Source organism: Geospiza fortis, unplaced genomic scaffold, assembly GCF_000277835.1.
Source record: "Geospiza fortis unplaced genomic scaffold, GeoFor_1.0 scaffold183, whole genome shotgun sequence".
NCBI lineage: Eukaryota > Metazoa > Chordata > Aves > Passeriformes > Thraupidae > Geospiza > Geospiza fortis.
Genome location: NW_005054447.1, coordinates 1,703,375 through 1,717,459, shown reverse-complemented (window position 1 = coordinate 1,717,459; position 14,085 = coordinate 1,703,375). Strand labels below are relative to the sequence as shown.

General features: G+C 48.2%; 1 protein-coding gene across 2 annotated transcripts; it reads right to left on the bottom strand.

The window, feature by feature from the left end:
* Window positions 1–34: 34 nt before the first annotated feature.
* C2CD2L (C2CD2 like) lies at window positions 35–14,021 on the bottom strand. Of its 2 annotated transcripts, none has more exons than XM_031062430.1 (13): window positions 12,667–14,021; window positions 12,174–12,293; window positions 10,165–10,275; window positions 9,210–9,326; window positions 8,474–8,591; window positions 8,187–8,310; window positions 7,606–7,670; window positions 6,887–7,014; window positions 6,413–6,584; window positions 4,970–5,071; window positions 4,208–4,341; window positions 3,428–3,710; window positions 35–2,009 (listed from the first exon to the last, which is right to left on the bottom strand). In XM_031062430.1, the coding sequence occupies exons 1-13, from the start codon at window positions 12,859–12,861 to the stop codon at window positions 1,789–1,791; spliced, it is 1,890 nt and encodes a 629-aa protein (XP_030918290.1). In that variant the 5' UTR covers window positions 12,862–14,021; the 3' UTR covers window positions 35–1,788. The 2 variants fall into 2 exon arrangements, with proteins under 2 accessions (XP_030918290.1, XP_030918291.1); XM_031062431.1 differs by having other exon boundaries at window positions 9,210–9,323.
* Between the last annotated feature and the right edge of the window lie 64 nt (window positions 14,022–14,085).

The window sequence follows — 14,085 nt, the reverse complement described above, 5'->3', positions numbered from 1 at the left end:
AAAACAGTCAAAGAGTCCCTCCTGCTAGCACACACAGGCACTTTCAGTTACAACCCTTGGTAACTCTGGCCTTCCCCACCTGTACAAATTTGCAAGAAACAGCCACCTGAAAATCCTTTTGCTGCAGCACACCAAACACATTCTGGTCTTTGGAAATGGCACATGGCAAGTCAGGGTTTGTCCTTCCAAGAAACATCAAGAGAACTGCTTTTTCAGTTGACAGCATCCTGTACAAGGAAGGGCAGCAGACACTACCACAGGAGATACTCTTGATGGAAGAGCAGAACTAGAGAATCCAGTCAGGCCTGGGAAATAGCTCTTCCGTGAGGTTTTTCCTCCCCTCTGTCCTACCTCCTTAGCTCAACAACCCACAGGATAGCAGGAGGTTTCTCTCAAACCAGGTATGTTGACAGGACATGAGTGTTTCTCCAACGAGCATTGTTACATGCTATCTGAAGGGAACTTCTGGGCATATTATAGATAAAATGTGCATGGGCCAGGAGACCGGACAACCGTTTCTCTAGAAGGACAGTCTCCTCCTGCACAGGGATTTTATTTTCCCCTGCACACTTCTCCCTCTCTGCAAGTACCTGCTGCAGAAATGTCCTCTGTTTGAACAGAAGGGACCGTGTTTGCGAGAAGAAAGGAAATACCAAATACAATCCAGAAAGATTCCCTCTACTAAAGGAAACCCACCAGTGACAATATGTAAAGTCTTGCCTCTTTCTGCCATGTGCAAGCCCCTTCAGGCTCCGCATTAGACTGCCCTTCACTAAATTCCTTGCCTTATTCCTTGCCATCCATCCCCAGCATGGTGCCAGTCCTTGGCATGAGAACCATGACAGCACGAGACTGGACACTCGGCAGGTCTGGAAGACAGCCCGGCAGCCCTTTGGCAACATCCCCAACCACCCCCAAGAGTAAGGGACCTGCTCATACAATAGCTGATGTGTGCATTCAGTACAGGCCCTTCCCTGTTGAAGAACACAGATGTGGAAAGAGCATTGCGTCATGGGGTGGCTGCACAGGGTGACAGAATCGACAGCACTGACCAGGAATTCTCGCGAAGGCTCAGGCTTCTATGAAAACTTCTGCAGTAGTTAAAACTTCCTTCTTCTTAGAGACTTCTTCCTTCACCAACAGAGCACAGAAAACAGGGGTTCCTCGGAGCTGTCTGAACCAGACACTGTTCCAATGGCAGAGCCAGATGGAGGACCACAACTTTGATAGCTGACAGCTGTCTTCTGAGAGCTCACAGCTCAGGAACACATCACCCTGCAGCACACCTCAAGTTACCTCCTCTGCACCAAGCACAAGCAATAATAGTGTTTAGATCATCAGTGACTGCGTCATTCTCTGTCACTAGAAGACCTGAATGAGGCTACATCTCACACTTCATGGCCCTGTAGCTAACCCAGTAGTTTCTTGATTTTAACTCTGAAGGTTGCCCCTTGAGACACCTGCCCCCTGTTTCCATGAGGCACCTGATGACACACACAGAGTCATTTCTGCAGCTCCTGGAACCCCCAGGGGGATTAGCATGCCACCTGGATTTTCTGGGAGAGCACAGTAGGGTGCAACAAGCAGAGAAGGCTAAGCCAAGGCAGCCAAACAACCTAAGTCCCGGGTTTGCCACCTCCACTCCCCAAACGGCATAAAGCACTGGGGTGTCTTCCCTCAGCCAAGGTTGGAAAGAACTCGACTGCAAGTCACAGATACCATGGAGTGGGAAGACAAGAGACTAGAAAACAATCTCTGAGAAATCTTTCCAATGGGCTTCTCCCTCCTTCAGTTTTCACCAGCTGATGTGTTGTCACTGCCTTTGAGTTTGGATTTAGACTTGAAGGAGAAGCGTTTGATGAGGCGGTGAGAGAAGCTACCAGTTTTCTTTCTGGTGGTGGAGTTGGCAGTGACATTGGACAAGTCATCATGTGACTGGCTCAGGCCTGCTTCCTTCTGCTTGCTCCTTCTCCGGAAGATGAGCTTGGTACCGCTCCGAAGAAAGCTAACTGCAGAGACAGGAAGGAGACAGAAACCATGATAGTGTCTTGCACTGGCAAGTTTCAGGGACAGTAACACACCCAGCCATTCTCAGATATACAGCAGTCCTCTTCCACACTGAGAGGCGTTAAGTACGTGGCAGGTTGGCTAATCCCAGCTTCCCAAGGCAAAGTCTCAGCTCACGATAGACTGCAACACCAACAAGCTGCCCCACTAAACATTCCATCCCATCTCCCCTCTGCATAAAATTCCTTTTATGCAATATCCTCCTCTCAGTGGAAGCGTGCAGCGTTTCAAATGACAACCAAGACTCACATGAATGGAAAACAAGTGAGATCATCTGAACCCGAAGACCCTGAGAGGAACATACAAAACGGAAAAGGCCTCTCAGATCAGCCTGTCTCAAGGGCACAGGGATTAACTTTGTCACCTAGCGCCTGGAACAACTGCCTGCGTTTTCATGACGTGCCCAGTCTAGAGGCAAATAATGCCAATGGCTCCTTATGACTCCCACAAGCAGGAGAAGGTGGAGATGCCAATTGCTTTCAACCTCAGAAAGACAGATACAAAACCTGCAGGCCATATAACACTACAATGGTATTTCCTACAGAGGGGGTTTGCTTTCCATTTTCCCTCTGTTCCCCACCCACCAGCTCTCTTGGGAATCTGGGTCACACACCCTTCTACCCACTGACATTCAAAAAAGGGGCCTCCGCAGCCCAAATCATACCTAGTTGTAACAGGGTACAACTCCCGAAAATTTGTCCCACTCTAATAGGCTGAGTAATCAAGATTTTGATTTGCATTTCTTTACATAAGTCAGTAGCAGAAAAATCCAAGGTGCATCATCCACCTGACAAATGTGTGGAAAGGCCAAGGACAGCAGCTAGGTTGGGGCAGCCCACTCCATCATTTAAAAGAAGTGAGTTTGTGTGAACATCTTACATTACGACAGGTCAGAGGCACCAGCTGCTTCGATACTAACAGAGAAAGAAGGAGGGCAATCAAGGCTCATACAATCTACATTGCTGGGCAGCCTCCATGTCCACACCACAGGTGGCCAAATTCGGAGGATGAATCATTATTTATGGGCATGTGTCCAATTTGTGGACCTGGAGACCAGGGAAAGAAAAGGGGTTTTCTATAATGCACAGGCTGTACAGGATTCCCATCTAAGAGAGCACAGAAACTTGAAAGGCTACAGGAATCAGACATCTACAAATGAAGGCCTTTCAAATCACTCCAGTGGAAAAACCACAAGACAAAGGCAGGCTCTTCCCAGCTCCATCAGAAGCTGCTCTTTGCTATGCTAAAAGGTGGCTGCAGACCCCATGCTTGGGTGGGGAACCTGGATGTCACTCTGTCCTCACGTACAGTTAATGTTATGAGCTCGTGTTAGCTACCCTACCTAACACTTCACGCTTACCTTTGTGATCTTTCAAGCTCCTTGTCTCAAGGGCTCCTGTGGAGCCAGTTTCAGACTCAACATCTTCCACGGATGGTCTTTCAGAGACATCTGATCGCGTTGTCTCATCCAGTTCCTGACTGTCCCTCTGACCCAATGGCAATGCTTCCAGTGGCCGCGACAATTCAGTAAAATCGTGCATCTGGTCAGCTGTGCTGTCTGCCTCAGAGTCCCCATACGCTCTGGCCTCCAGGGATGCAGCATAACCCAGAGAAAGTGCCATTTCGTCTTGAGCAATAGGTACCTGAAGGGGGGTTAGAGGGGCAGACAGACATGAACACAGAATCAAAAGAATTCCATTCATCTGCCTACTTCCATCTATACCTACATATGGGTGGCCCAGTTCAGATCATCAGTGCGAGATGGCACCAATGGACAATTGTCACTCTTTGGCTGAAATATACTGGAATGTGGCCGATTACAAGGCGTTCTGCTGCACATTCCTTACTTCTGCAGCAAAGTTCAGGGAGAACTCCTTATATTCTCCACAAGGTTCAAAACCAGTTATGGCAACCACATCCCTTTCTGCAGCTGCCCATTGTGAATTCCCACTGGCAGCTGCCCTGCAGACTGGCAAGGAACCTTTTAATGCTCACTGGGAAGCAGCTAAAGGTTTCTGATGAGCCAGTCATCCATGCTGGAACCTTCCCACACCAGTCCCTACAGGACAGGTTAGTTTCACACACGCATCCCTAGAAGCAACCTCCCAGACTGGAAATGCAGCTCCTAACTACCAGAGACCTTGGACACTCCTGAGATGATCAGTGTACTACGTTTCGTTGGTGTCTTCTTGGTGGTCTTGTTATTCGTCTCAGTTAGCTGCCTGATTGCCGTCTCAGCCACCGGATCCAAGCCATTGGGCAAATGGCTATCGCCTGAGCACAAGAAAAATACCGATGCTTGGAGAAGCAAAAGGTCGCTTTCTGACTGCAATGCTTGCAATAGGCAGCTTACATGCACATGAATGCAGTTTCCCCACCCAAAGTCTATGACAGACTTGTCCAAATAAACAAAATGAAGGAAGCTCTATATAGGTAGCTCTTGGCTTTTTCAGGTACCTGAAAAGTTTCATTTCCCACCAGGCATATAATTAAAATACACCTCCCCTTCCCCCCGCCACTCAACAAAGACTTCCAAAGACTCCCAATAGTTTGCTTTGGCAGTAAACTGTCATAAGAGCTGCAGTGCTCTGTTCTAGACACGATCAGAGCCCCAAGTGCAGGGTGACCAAAGTTGTTTGGGTCCGGATAGCCTGGAAAGTTCTCGTCAAGCAAGGAAACTCTCATAGTGCCTGACTGGATAGTCAAAGGGGAATGTCCTTTACCTGCCCATACATCACCACCACCACCAGCCTTCTGCCCCCACCTTCACTCAGGCACTTGGACATTCTCTGAAGCAGAAAATGCAAGCAAGTTCAGGGAACCGCACTCAGACTGCCACTTTCTAAAACAGGCTAAGGAACACAGTTATTTCAGTAAGAGCCTCAAATTTCCAAGCACTTACGGCAACTGCTGGGCAAGTGGCCGTGAGGACGGCCAGTCTCCAAGAGCACTGTTGTCTTCTTTTCAGTCACTTCCACTTTGGAAGGCGACCTCGATGGTGAATCTTCACAGCAAAAGAGACACCGAGATACCAGTAAATGGAGATGAAGCTTACACTACTATGTTATCATATTGTGCCCTCTACACAACCCCCAAAAGCCTCAAGCAAGCATTTAGAGAGCCTGCAAGGCAGCTCTCTAAGGCTTTGTGGCAGTAAGAAGCCTACTCGGAAAAAAATCAGGATCACTGAATGGTTTGGGTTGGAAGGGACCTTAAAACCACTTAGTTCTAACCAGACTGCCATTAGACCAGGTTGCTCCAAGCCCCATTCAGCCTGCTCTTGAACACTTCCAGAGACAGGGCAGCTACAGCTTTCCTGGGCATCCTGTGCCAATAACTCAGCACCCTCAGAGGGAAAAATTTCTTCCTAATGGCTAATATAAATCTACCCTCCTTCAGCTTAAAGCCATTCCCCTTGCCTTATCACTGCACGCCCTTGTAAAAAAATCACTCTTCAGCCTTCCTGCAAGGCACTGGAAGACTGCTTGCTGTAATGTCTCCCCAAAGGCTTCTCTCTGGCCTAAACAGCTTCAAACTCTCTCAGCCTTTCTTCACAGGGAGGTGTTCCAGGTATATGACCAACTTAGCAGTCCTCCTCTGGACTGACTCCAACAGGTCCATGTCTTTCATGTGCTGGGGGGCCACAATGCTGGACACAGTACTCAAGGCGGAGTCTCACAAGAGCAGAGCAGAGGGGGAGAGTCACCTCTCTCGGCCTGCTGGCCACACTTCCTTTGATGCAGCCCAGGATATGGTTGCCTTTCTGGGCTGCAAGTCCTGTGAAGCTGACGCACAGCAATACTTCATTCATGTAATTTCCCAGCCCCGCCTCTTGGAATATCCAGCACCACATTCACCAGGATGCCAGACCACAAGCAGCAACAACCCCCAGTAAGCCAGATCAACATGCTTTTGGCTCCACAATCAGTATGTTCAGCCTAACTTTTTTAGCAGTGAAGAAACTAGAGAAAGCATGGCTAAACACTTAGCCTGACATCATGCACAGGTTATGTGGCAGCATATGCATTAGACCTCCCACCACCAAAAGGGTGTGTGAAAGGCCCATCCCTCCCTCACCTCCTCCAGACACAGAACTGCAATTCTCTACCCTAGGGCTACACAAGAGCTTCCAACCAGCCACGAAGATGCTACGGGAACAGCATGGATGCCCGTGTTCTGACCCACACACCAAAAGCAATACATAAAGCGTGAGCCTGCCATATCCAGGTGTGATGGCTAAACAGTTTTGCTACTGCCTTCATGAGCAGCCATGGGAATAGTGCAGCTAAGTTTGTGCTGCCATAGGAGCCACCCGTACAATAAACCTGCTGCAGCGCAGCCTCACCCAGTTTGCAGTCTGCCTTGGGCCGGGACTGAATTGTGGTGACAGTAGTCACAATGGTGCCGTCAGGCATGATGGTCCGGTCCATCTCCACCTTCTTAGTAGGGGTGATGCTGGTTCTTAGAGATGTGGCATGTGGAGCATTCAGAGATGCAGGAGACTCTTGGAACAGCAGCTATAAGCAGTAAAGCACTGATCAGAGAGGCACTCTTCTTCCCAGATGAAAAGGCAGGCATGTTTGGGCAATAAAAGTTGCGGCTCTGGGCACCAAGGAGCCATTCCCAGTACAGTATAAGTTCAACAGCGGAAGGCTCAGGGACCAAGGGTCAGGTGACATCCACCCCTCCACGGCACAAGGGTCTGCTAGCCCTCTGTGCCAAGCTCAGGCCCAAACACGCGTGTCTCCAGCTAGAGGCTCACATTATGAACCCTTCCAGAGCATGCATGTATGCACAGCTTGTGGGGTCATGAGCTCACCTCCAATGTAATGGTAGCTTCAGCTGTCAGTGACTGTCCAGCTCCCGGGGTCAGTGAGCAGACCCGTCTCCCAGATGGCTGCTTGTCCAAAGAATCTATCAAAAGTGTGGCATATGCCAGCAGCACATCTGCAAGAAGGAAGAGCAAAAATGAAACACTTCACATGACCTCAGTATCTCAGACATCTCCAAGGTAATCCCTGCTTTTGGGAAGCAGCACAATAGGCCAACACAGCACATTGCCACAACTCCACTAACTCCAAAGTTCAAGAGGGAGAAGGGGCAAGCAATGCTCCTCCGCTCCTCTTTAACAATTCAGGAATCAACTCCCTTAAAAAGATGACCACTGTGTGGCCTCCATCAAAAATAGATGCTATAGTAAGTCCCCGACTGAGTACAAAAGAACAGTTAAGAGCCTTATGCAAAGCTCTCCTAATACAGGAGGCAAAATCCTGCATGCTTCTGCCTGCTTCAGAACGCAGACAGGCAGGCCACAGGAACCTCCTGATTCAAGGTCAGACCCAGACCATTTTGGCAAGAAGAACAAAATGAGTTACTTCACAGAGTCACAGAAGCTCACATAAAGCTAAATATGAAAAATCCTTTGCAGAACTCATCACACGTACCAAAAGAGAACTACCATGAGCTTAAAGCACGGGGAGTCCCTTAGGCATTTTGTCTCCCAGTCCTAAAACCCATCTTAGGGTGGTTCATACTCACTTCCCCCTCCATTGCTGCTCCTCAGCACCTGTAGTTTCAGTTCTTTGCTTCTAGGTCCCAACTCCCTGTTGAAACCGAAGATGGGCTGGTGTTAGGCAATCTTTCTTTAAGTGGCCACAGAGCAAACAACCTCATTCTGTATCTTCCCTCCCTCAAATCTCACATGCCTCATCACCCTCTCTAAAGTTTCAGTAGCATGCACTACCATGGAGGACATGACTAGAGTACCAAATGACAAAAATGAGAATTCTGGTTTGCGTGCCCTGCAGAGCTGCGTAGGCTGACAGTGGAAGTTGAGAGGGCAATGCCTCTGGAAGGCTGTTTATGCTACAGCCCTATTGCACCTGCTGCACCTACATTTAGCACTTCTGCCCACCCATTTAAAACACAGAGTCCAGAGAAGCGAGAATTATGCATGCAAGCTGGGGCCAAATGCCCCAGTCAGCAGTCTGGCACAGGGGCAGCATAAACAGACTTCATCTCTGCACTGCACACATCACTTACTGCAGCATGATAATGATACCCAGACACCGTGCCGGTCCACCTACACTGCTCCAGCCAGAAAGAGAGCAAACACTTACAGAAAGAACTCGTCATTCCACTCCATCTCTCCAGCGGCACTGACACTGCCATCTATCACTGGCCTTGTCCACTTCTGCTGCGGGGGGCTGTCTAGCTCTGCCATGCAGCGTATCTCCCCAACTCCTGCAAGAGAGACAGAGGGCACATGTGCACTCGTCAACAAGAGGCAATGGTTCGTCACACACACGCCCCTCTTTTCAATTCAAACCCACCCAAAACATCCACTCGCTCCAATCTCGCCACCTGCATGCTTGCCCCTGTGGATCAGCAATGTTTTCACGCTTACCTCCCTTTCCCTGGCAGCCCAAGTTCAGCACTCGAAGATTCCGGAGCAACAGCTTAGAACCCAGAGGGGCTGTTGCTACTCTGGACGGGGACTCTCGAGTCAACTTATTGCTGGGTACCTGAGGAATGATGAGAGCGAGACCGTTACCTTTATCATTCACTCACCAGCAGACAGCAGCAAGAGGCATCGTCCTTGTATCTATTAAGCAGCTCCTCAAACCAACACAGGGGGATACCCGCAAAGCCATCAAGAGATGCTGCAGGTTTCCCAGGCTATTGACCTCCAGTGGGCCCTAATGTTATTTCAGATGGGAAGTTTAAGGCAGACAGAGAAGGAGACAGGCAAGAACAAGCTTGTTGGCTACCGGACAGTCAACTGACGATGACAAACCATGGCCATTCCATGTCTGCAAATGCTGCCTTGGAGAGAGCCCTCATGTTCAGAGCAAGAGCAACCGCCAAAAAGAGATGTACCTCAGGCAGTCCAGCTCCACAAGTACATGACCAACAACCAGCATTCAAGAAAAAAGGTGGAAGGAGTTGCCCTTGGGAGCAATTTCTAATTATCCCTAAGCACCACATCGCAGTACCCAAACCCCTATGATAGTGCAGGCCGGGATTCGGCTGCCGCCCAGAAGTGAAACTCAAGCCTTGGATTCCTGCCTGAGCCTCAGCCCTCAGAAGTGTCTTGGGGCCTGTGTTTGGGGCACAAGAATGACACGAGAAGAGTGACTTACTGCACTGGCTCCAGCGGTACAGGCCACCAAATTCACCATCATGGCTGGCTTCGTGCTGACAATGGTATCCTCAACCAGATCCTTTATAGTGGACAGATCTGCTCTCCCTTCATCCTTCTCTCCGTAAATCAAAGGGAAATGCAGCAATGTCATTAAAAAATGGACACATTTACAGCTCCACTTGCCTCTCAAGCCTCTAATATGCTACACAGTCATTCTCCCAGTAATAACCTCCCAAACACTCTCCCCATATTCCACACTCGCTCCCCTCAGAGCTTAAAGCTTCCGCGTAGCAGCTGCAGGCAAATGCAAGCTTTCTAAATGAGACAAACTAAGCCTCTACTTCTGTAGTTTATCTGCTGTAAATTTTTACAATACAGATTTTATAGTTTTGTCACATGGTCACCACCTCAGGAGATGATGCCACCACACTTTTGGGAAAACAGCCGAATTCCTAGAACTACTCAGTATAAAGTAACAAAGGTGTCAATAGAACAACAAATCAACCAACCTATCTGGATCACGGAAGTGCAAGCACACCCACATTCTGTTCATTAAACCTCTAACCCAGGGATTCCCCACATTGATCTCTTAATTTTAAATAATCCCTTCAAAAAAACCCAATCAAACTTAACCAACAGAACAACAACAAACGCCACCTCACACAAAGAAAGAGCCGCAACCCAGCTCGTTTTGCAGCTCTACATGTGACAACAGCAGGAGGAACCAACATAGACAGAAAGCCTTCAACTGGTGCCACTTCAGCCCTCTTGAGGATGCTGCTTTGACACAGCTGAGCTAGTACGGATTCCAGGATGAAAGAATCCCCTCCACTGCCCTAAAGGGCCATGGCAGTGAGCTGCCAACCCTTCTCCTCCACAGCAGCCTTCTAGCTGTTTCTGCTCCTTCCTTCCTTCCTACACTCACAGTCAGCCTCCCATTGTTAGCCACTCACCTCAGGAAGCCCAAGTCGTGGAAGAACAAAAACGTCCAAGTCTGGTCTGTCTTTGAATGTCCATGACACCAGGAGACCCTCATTCTGTATCTCCTCCAAGTGGATCTCCACCTGGCCCAGAACAAATATCCATAGTTGGAAACAGTTTCTGCTTACGTTAGGTGATTTTTGCCCCATTCCAAATTCAGCAACTGAAAGGCCCTAACACCAGCGTAACAGTAAAAAAAAGACCATAGGAACACAAGCGCTCCCAGGCCTACAGGATGAAGCAGCTGCAGAAGCTCCATGGCGAGATCTGGCTTCCACACTGTGACTAGATGCCCAGGCACCAGCAGAGGGAAAAATGATCCATTTTTTCTTTTACTGAAGAAAAAGCCTGCAGAGTACAATCCAAAAGTGCCCAACTGGGCACCAACACGTAGGATATTTACTGAGTTACATCACTTAGGCATTGCCAAATGTAAAGGCAACCATTTATAAGTTAGCAATGCATCTCTACAAGATGATCCTCAGGTTGAAGACCCACCTGGGTCACCAACAGTCTGCAACAACAAACTAGCATATACACCATCCTGTAGTTTAGCTGAAGTTAAGAATTTGCACACCCATGTACCCATAAAAGCATCACTAATGTGACAGACAGAGGCAGAACCACACACGAACAGAACTGAACTGACCTGAGAGCTCTACTAAAATCTGGGTAATAGAATTCAGTATAGTTCTCCATTACCAGGTTGACATTTACTGACAACACAGAAGGTCATCAGACAAAAGCAACATATATGAGACACAGTGGCCACGTGAGTAACCAACAAGAGGTCTGCCAGAATAGACAGGGCACAATTGGGAACACAGTACTTGAAGTATTCCAAAACACAGGTAGGCATGTGGTAATCTAACCTGCATTTCATAAAACAGCAGCAGCAAGACCTCAATTAGAATATTATATGCAACTCCTTTACATGAACAATCAACCCAAAACTCCACCAGGTGCAGACAAGGAGACCTAGAAAATGCCAATGAGTAGGGGAGCAATTGGATGAAAAATGGGACCTTTCAGAAATGAAAAGCAACTGCAGTTGCTGCCCATAACTAGACTGGCAGCAGGCACACTACATGCTAAAGAGAGAGAGGAGCTCTCTGGAGCTCTGGATTTCTGGAGATGACCACAGAACAGAGGTACAAAATCAAACTGGAATAACCTGATAAAAGTATGCTGAAAAATGTAATAAAGCTTCTGAGAGCAAAAGGGTTCAAGAACAAGCTTCAAACTGTCTGCAACAGCATGGGATTAGCTTCTGCTACCACCGAGTTCCTTCTGGTTTTGCCATGTCTATTTTTTTTTTTTTTGTGCACATATAAGCACACTACCTCCAAGCAAGATACCATCTCCAGCGTCATGTCCTTCATCATGATGGAAACAAAACCACGTTCCAAAGAATCAAATCCAGCCAGAAAGTAACTACGGAGTTACCACCCATTGTGATTTCAGAGCTTCTTTGCTGGAATAAGCATCTCCAATATCCAACACACAGAAAAAGCTGCACTGTGCTCTTGTGAACGTAATGAGGGGAACTGACAAGCAAACTACTCCTCACCATAGATTTCTTTTTCTCACCCACTACCAGGACACCATACTTTTACATAGCCTTTCCCCTCCCATACCTTTCCCCTTCCACTATGCCACAAGGGGAATTGAATTCTCTGAATTTCTCACTTCTTAAATACCCACTTGAAAGCAGTATATAGAATGCTGCCATGGCTCAAAACTCTCTGGAATTTCTTACAGCTATGTTTCATAGCCAAAATCTGCATAGGAAGACTCAGAAAACAAGACTCGGCATGTAGATGGGGAATATTTGCTACCTCACCAAATGTTAGTGACAACACAGCGCTTCTCCCAGCCCAATGAGGCCTTTATTTGCACTTTGAATCAGGTCCTCCTTCCTCGATCAGCGTGGGACTAGATGGAGGAGGGAGATCAATGTTTAACTTCTTGTAATCCTTACCTGAGCCTGCAGCACAGCCAAAGTGACATGATACGTGTCCACAGAAACAGCAACGGGGGACTGCTGAGTAACAGAGACAGGGAATTTCACAGCTTCAGCTGAGAGATGGCACCACAGCACCTAAAAAGAAAAGGAAAAGATGAGTTCATATCCAGCAAGAGGTTGCTGTGTTATTCTCGCCAAGTTCAAAGCTGCAAACCTGCAACTTCAGACCCTGTGCTGTGACAAGAGCACTCCTCTGCTCACCACAGTAGAACCCTGATGTTTGGGTTCAGCCTTCACACATCCCAGCTCCACCAACCTATCTTCTCTCACAGAGCTCACTCGTGCACAGCTCCAGAGGCTCCAAACAGGAGACAGGCCTCCAAATTCCTCCAAAAAGACCTCACCCAAAACCTCCCTGGTTCCACCATCTCCATCAGAAAGGCCTCAGCAGTCTCTGCAGAACACACCATCACACCAAACTTCACAGTTTGGAACAGCAAAGCCTTACCATGCTGTGGTCTGACTGCCCCTTGCATGTCACACAACCTATATTGGCAGCTTGTGGTAACTGAGGACCCTCTTCAAATGTGATCTGCACTGAACTCTGCAAAGAGAAAACTGTTAGTTCCCAGTAGTCAGAGCCACCCTGATAGTTCCAAAGAGGATGAATGATGTGGGGTCCCAGAGACACTCCAGCCAGCATCCAGAACTATCGCACACTGTAATTCTACCCACCTTGACTTGTCTATACAGAGAAAGGAAACAAGGTGTCCAGTTGAAGCTTGAATTCACAGATACGAGCACCTCCAGGGAAGTCCAAATCTCACCCAGAATCTCACATAAGCAAAGTCCTCCAGGATAACTCCCAGACCCCACTTCAGAAAACAGCTTTTAGACCCAGCAACTCACTGAGGCAATGCTGCTCCAGACAAGGAGCAGCTGCAGCAGAAACTGAAGTGGGGCCTTCTGGGGCCTCCATGCCAATTCAGGCACCAGCTAATCTTCCCTTTACAGGAGTCCTAAATTCTACAACTTATACATTCAGGTCATTTTGTGATAATCTGAGTAATTCAACACATGACAGAAAAGCACAGCATATCAGATACGGGAAACTGGCGACACTCTGACTATTGCATTGTGATAAGAGGGGCATGGAAGCAGAGGGTGAGTTTCTACAGGGGAAACGGGGGAGCACTACGCCCAGCTGGGGGAAGGCACTTCACACTGAATCCAGCCTAGAATTTGTCATTCATTCAAAAAGGGAGATACTTTTCCTATCTTGCTGGAAAACTCAAATACAAGTTTGCATCATGTTCTTCAGGACTTTAGCTGCTTTTTATTCAAGTATGTCAGCTTCCTGCTAATCTTTTTTAGCGCCTGATTTTCCTACACAACTTAACAGAAAGGAAACCCTTTCCCACTTATACGATGAAAAAAAAAAAAAAGGATATTGCAATAGACTTTGGACTGCTTTGGACCATAGTCTCTGTAGGCATTAAGTACCTGCCTTGCAGGCAACACAAGCTATAATGGAATTATTTCCATATGGAATCATCAAGGCATACCCTCCTTCATGAACTTCAAAACTGCAGATAATACAATGGCAATACTGGGAGATTAAAGAAAATAAATACCAGAAAATTTCGAAGAGATTGCTGCGGAAAATCAGAGTGACTACAGTATTGCCCCAACCCGAGTTAAACAACGCGTGGTAACGCACTCCGCCCTTTCCGTGCTCGCACACCGAAGCGTGCTCCCACGCAGGCCGAACTGAGCCGTCCGCAAGGTGCCTAACGGCTCCTCCGGCCGGAGCGCCGTGAGGGGAACGGCTGTCCCGGCACCCGCGAACAAAGAGCAGGCGGGTCGGCCCGCCTCACCTCGCTGCCGCTCCCCGCGCTCCCTCGCTCGTGCCCTGCCCCACCCCGTG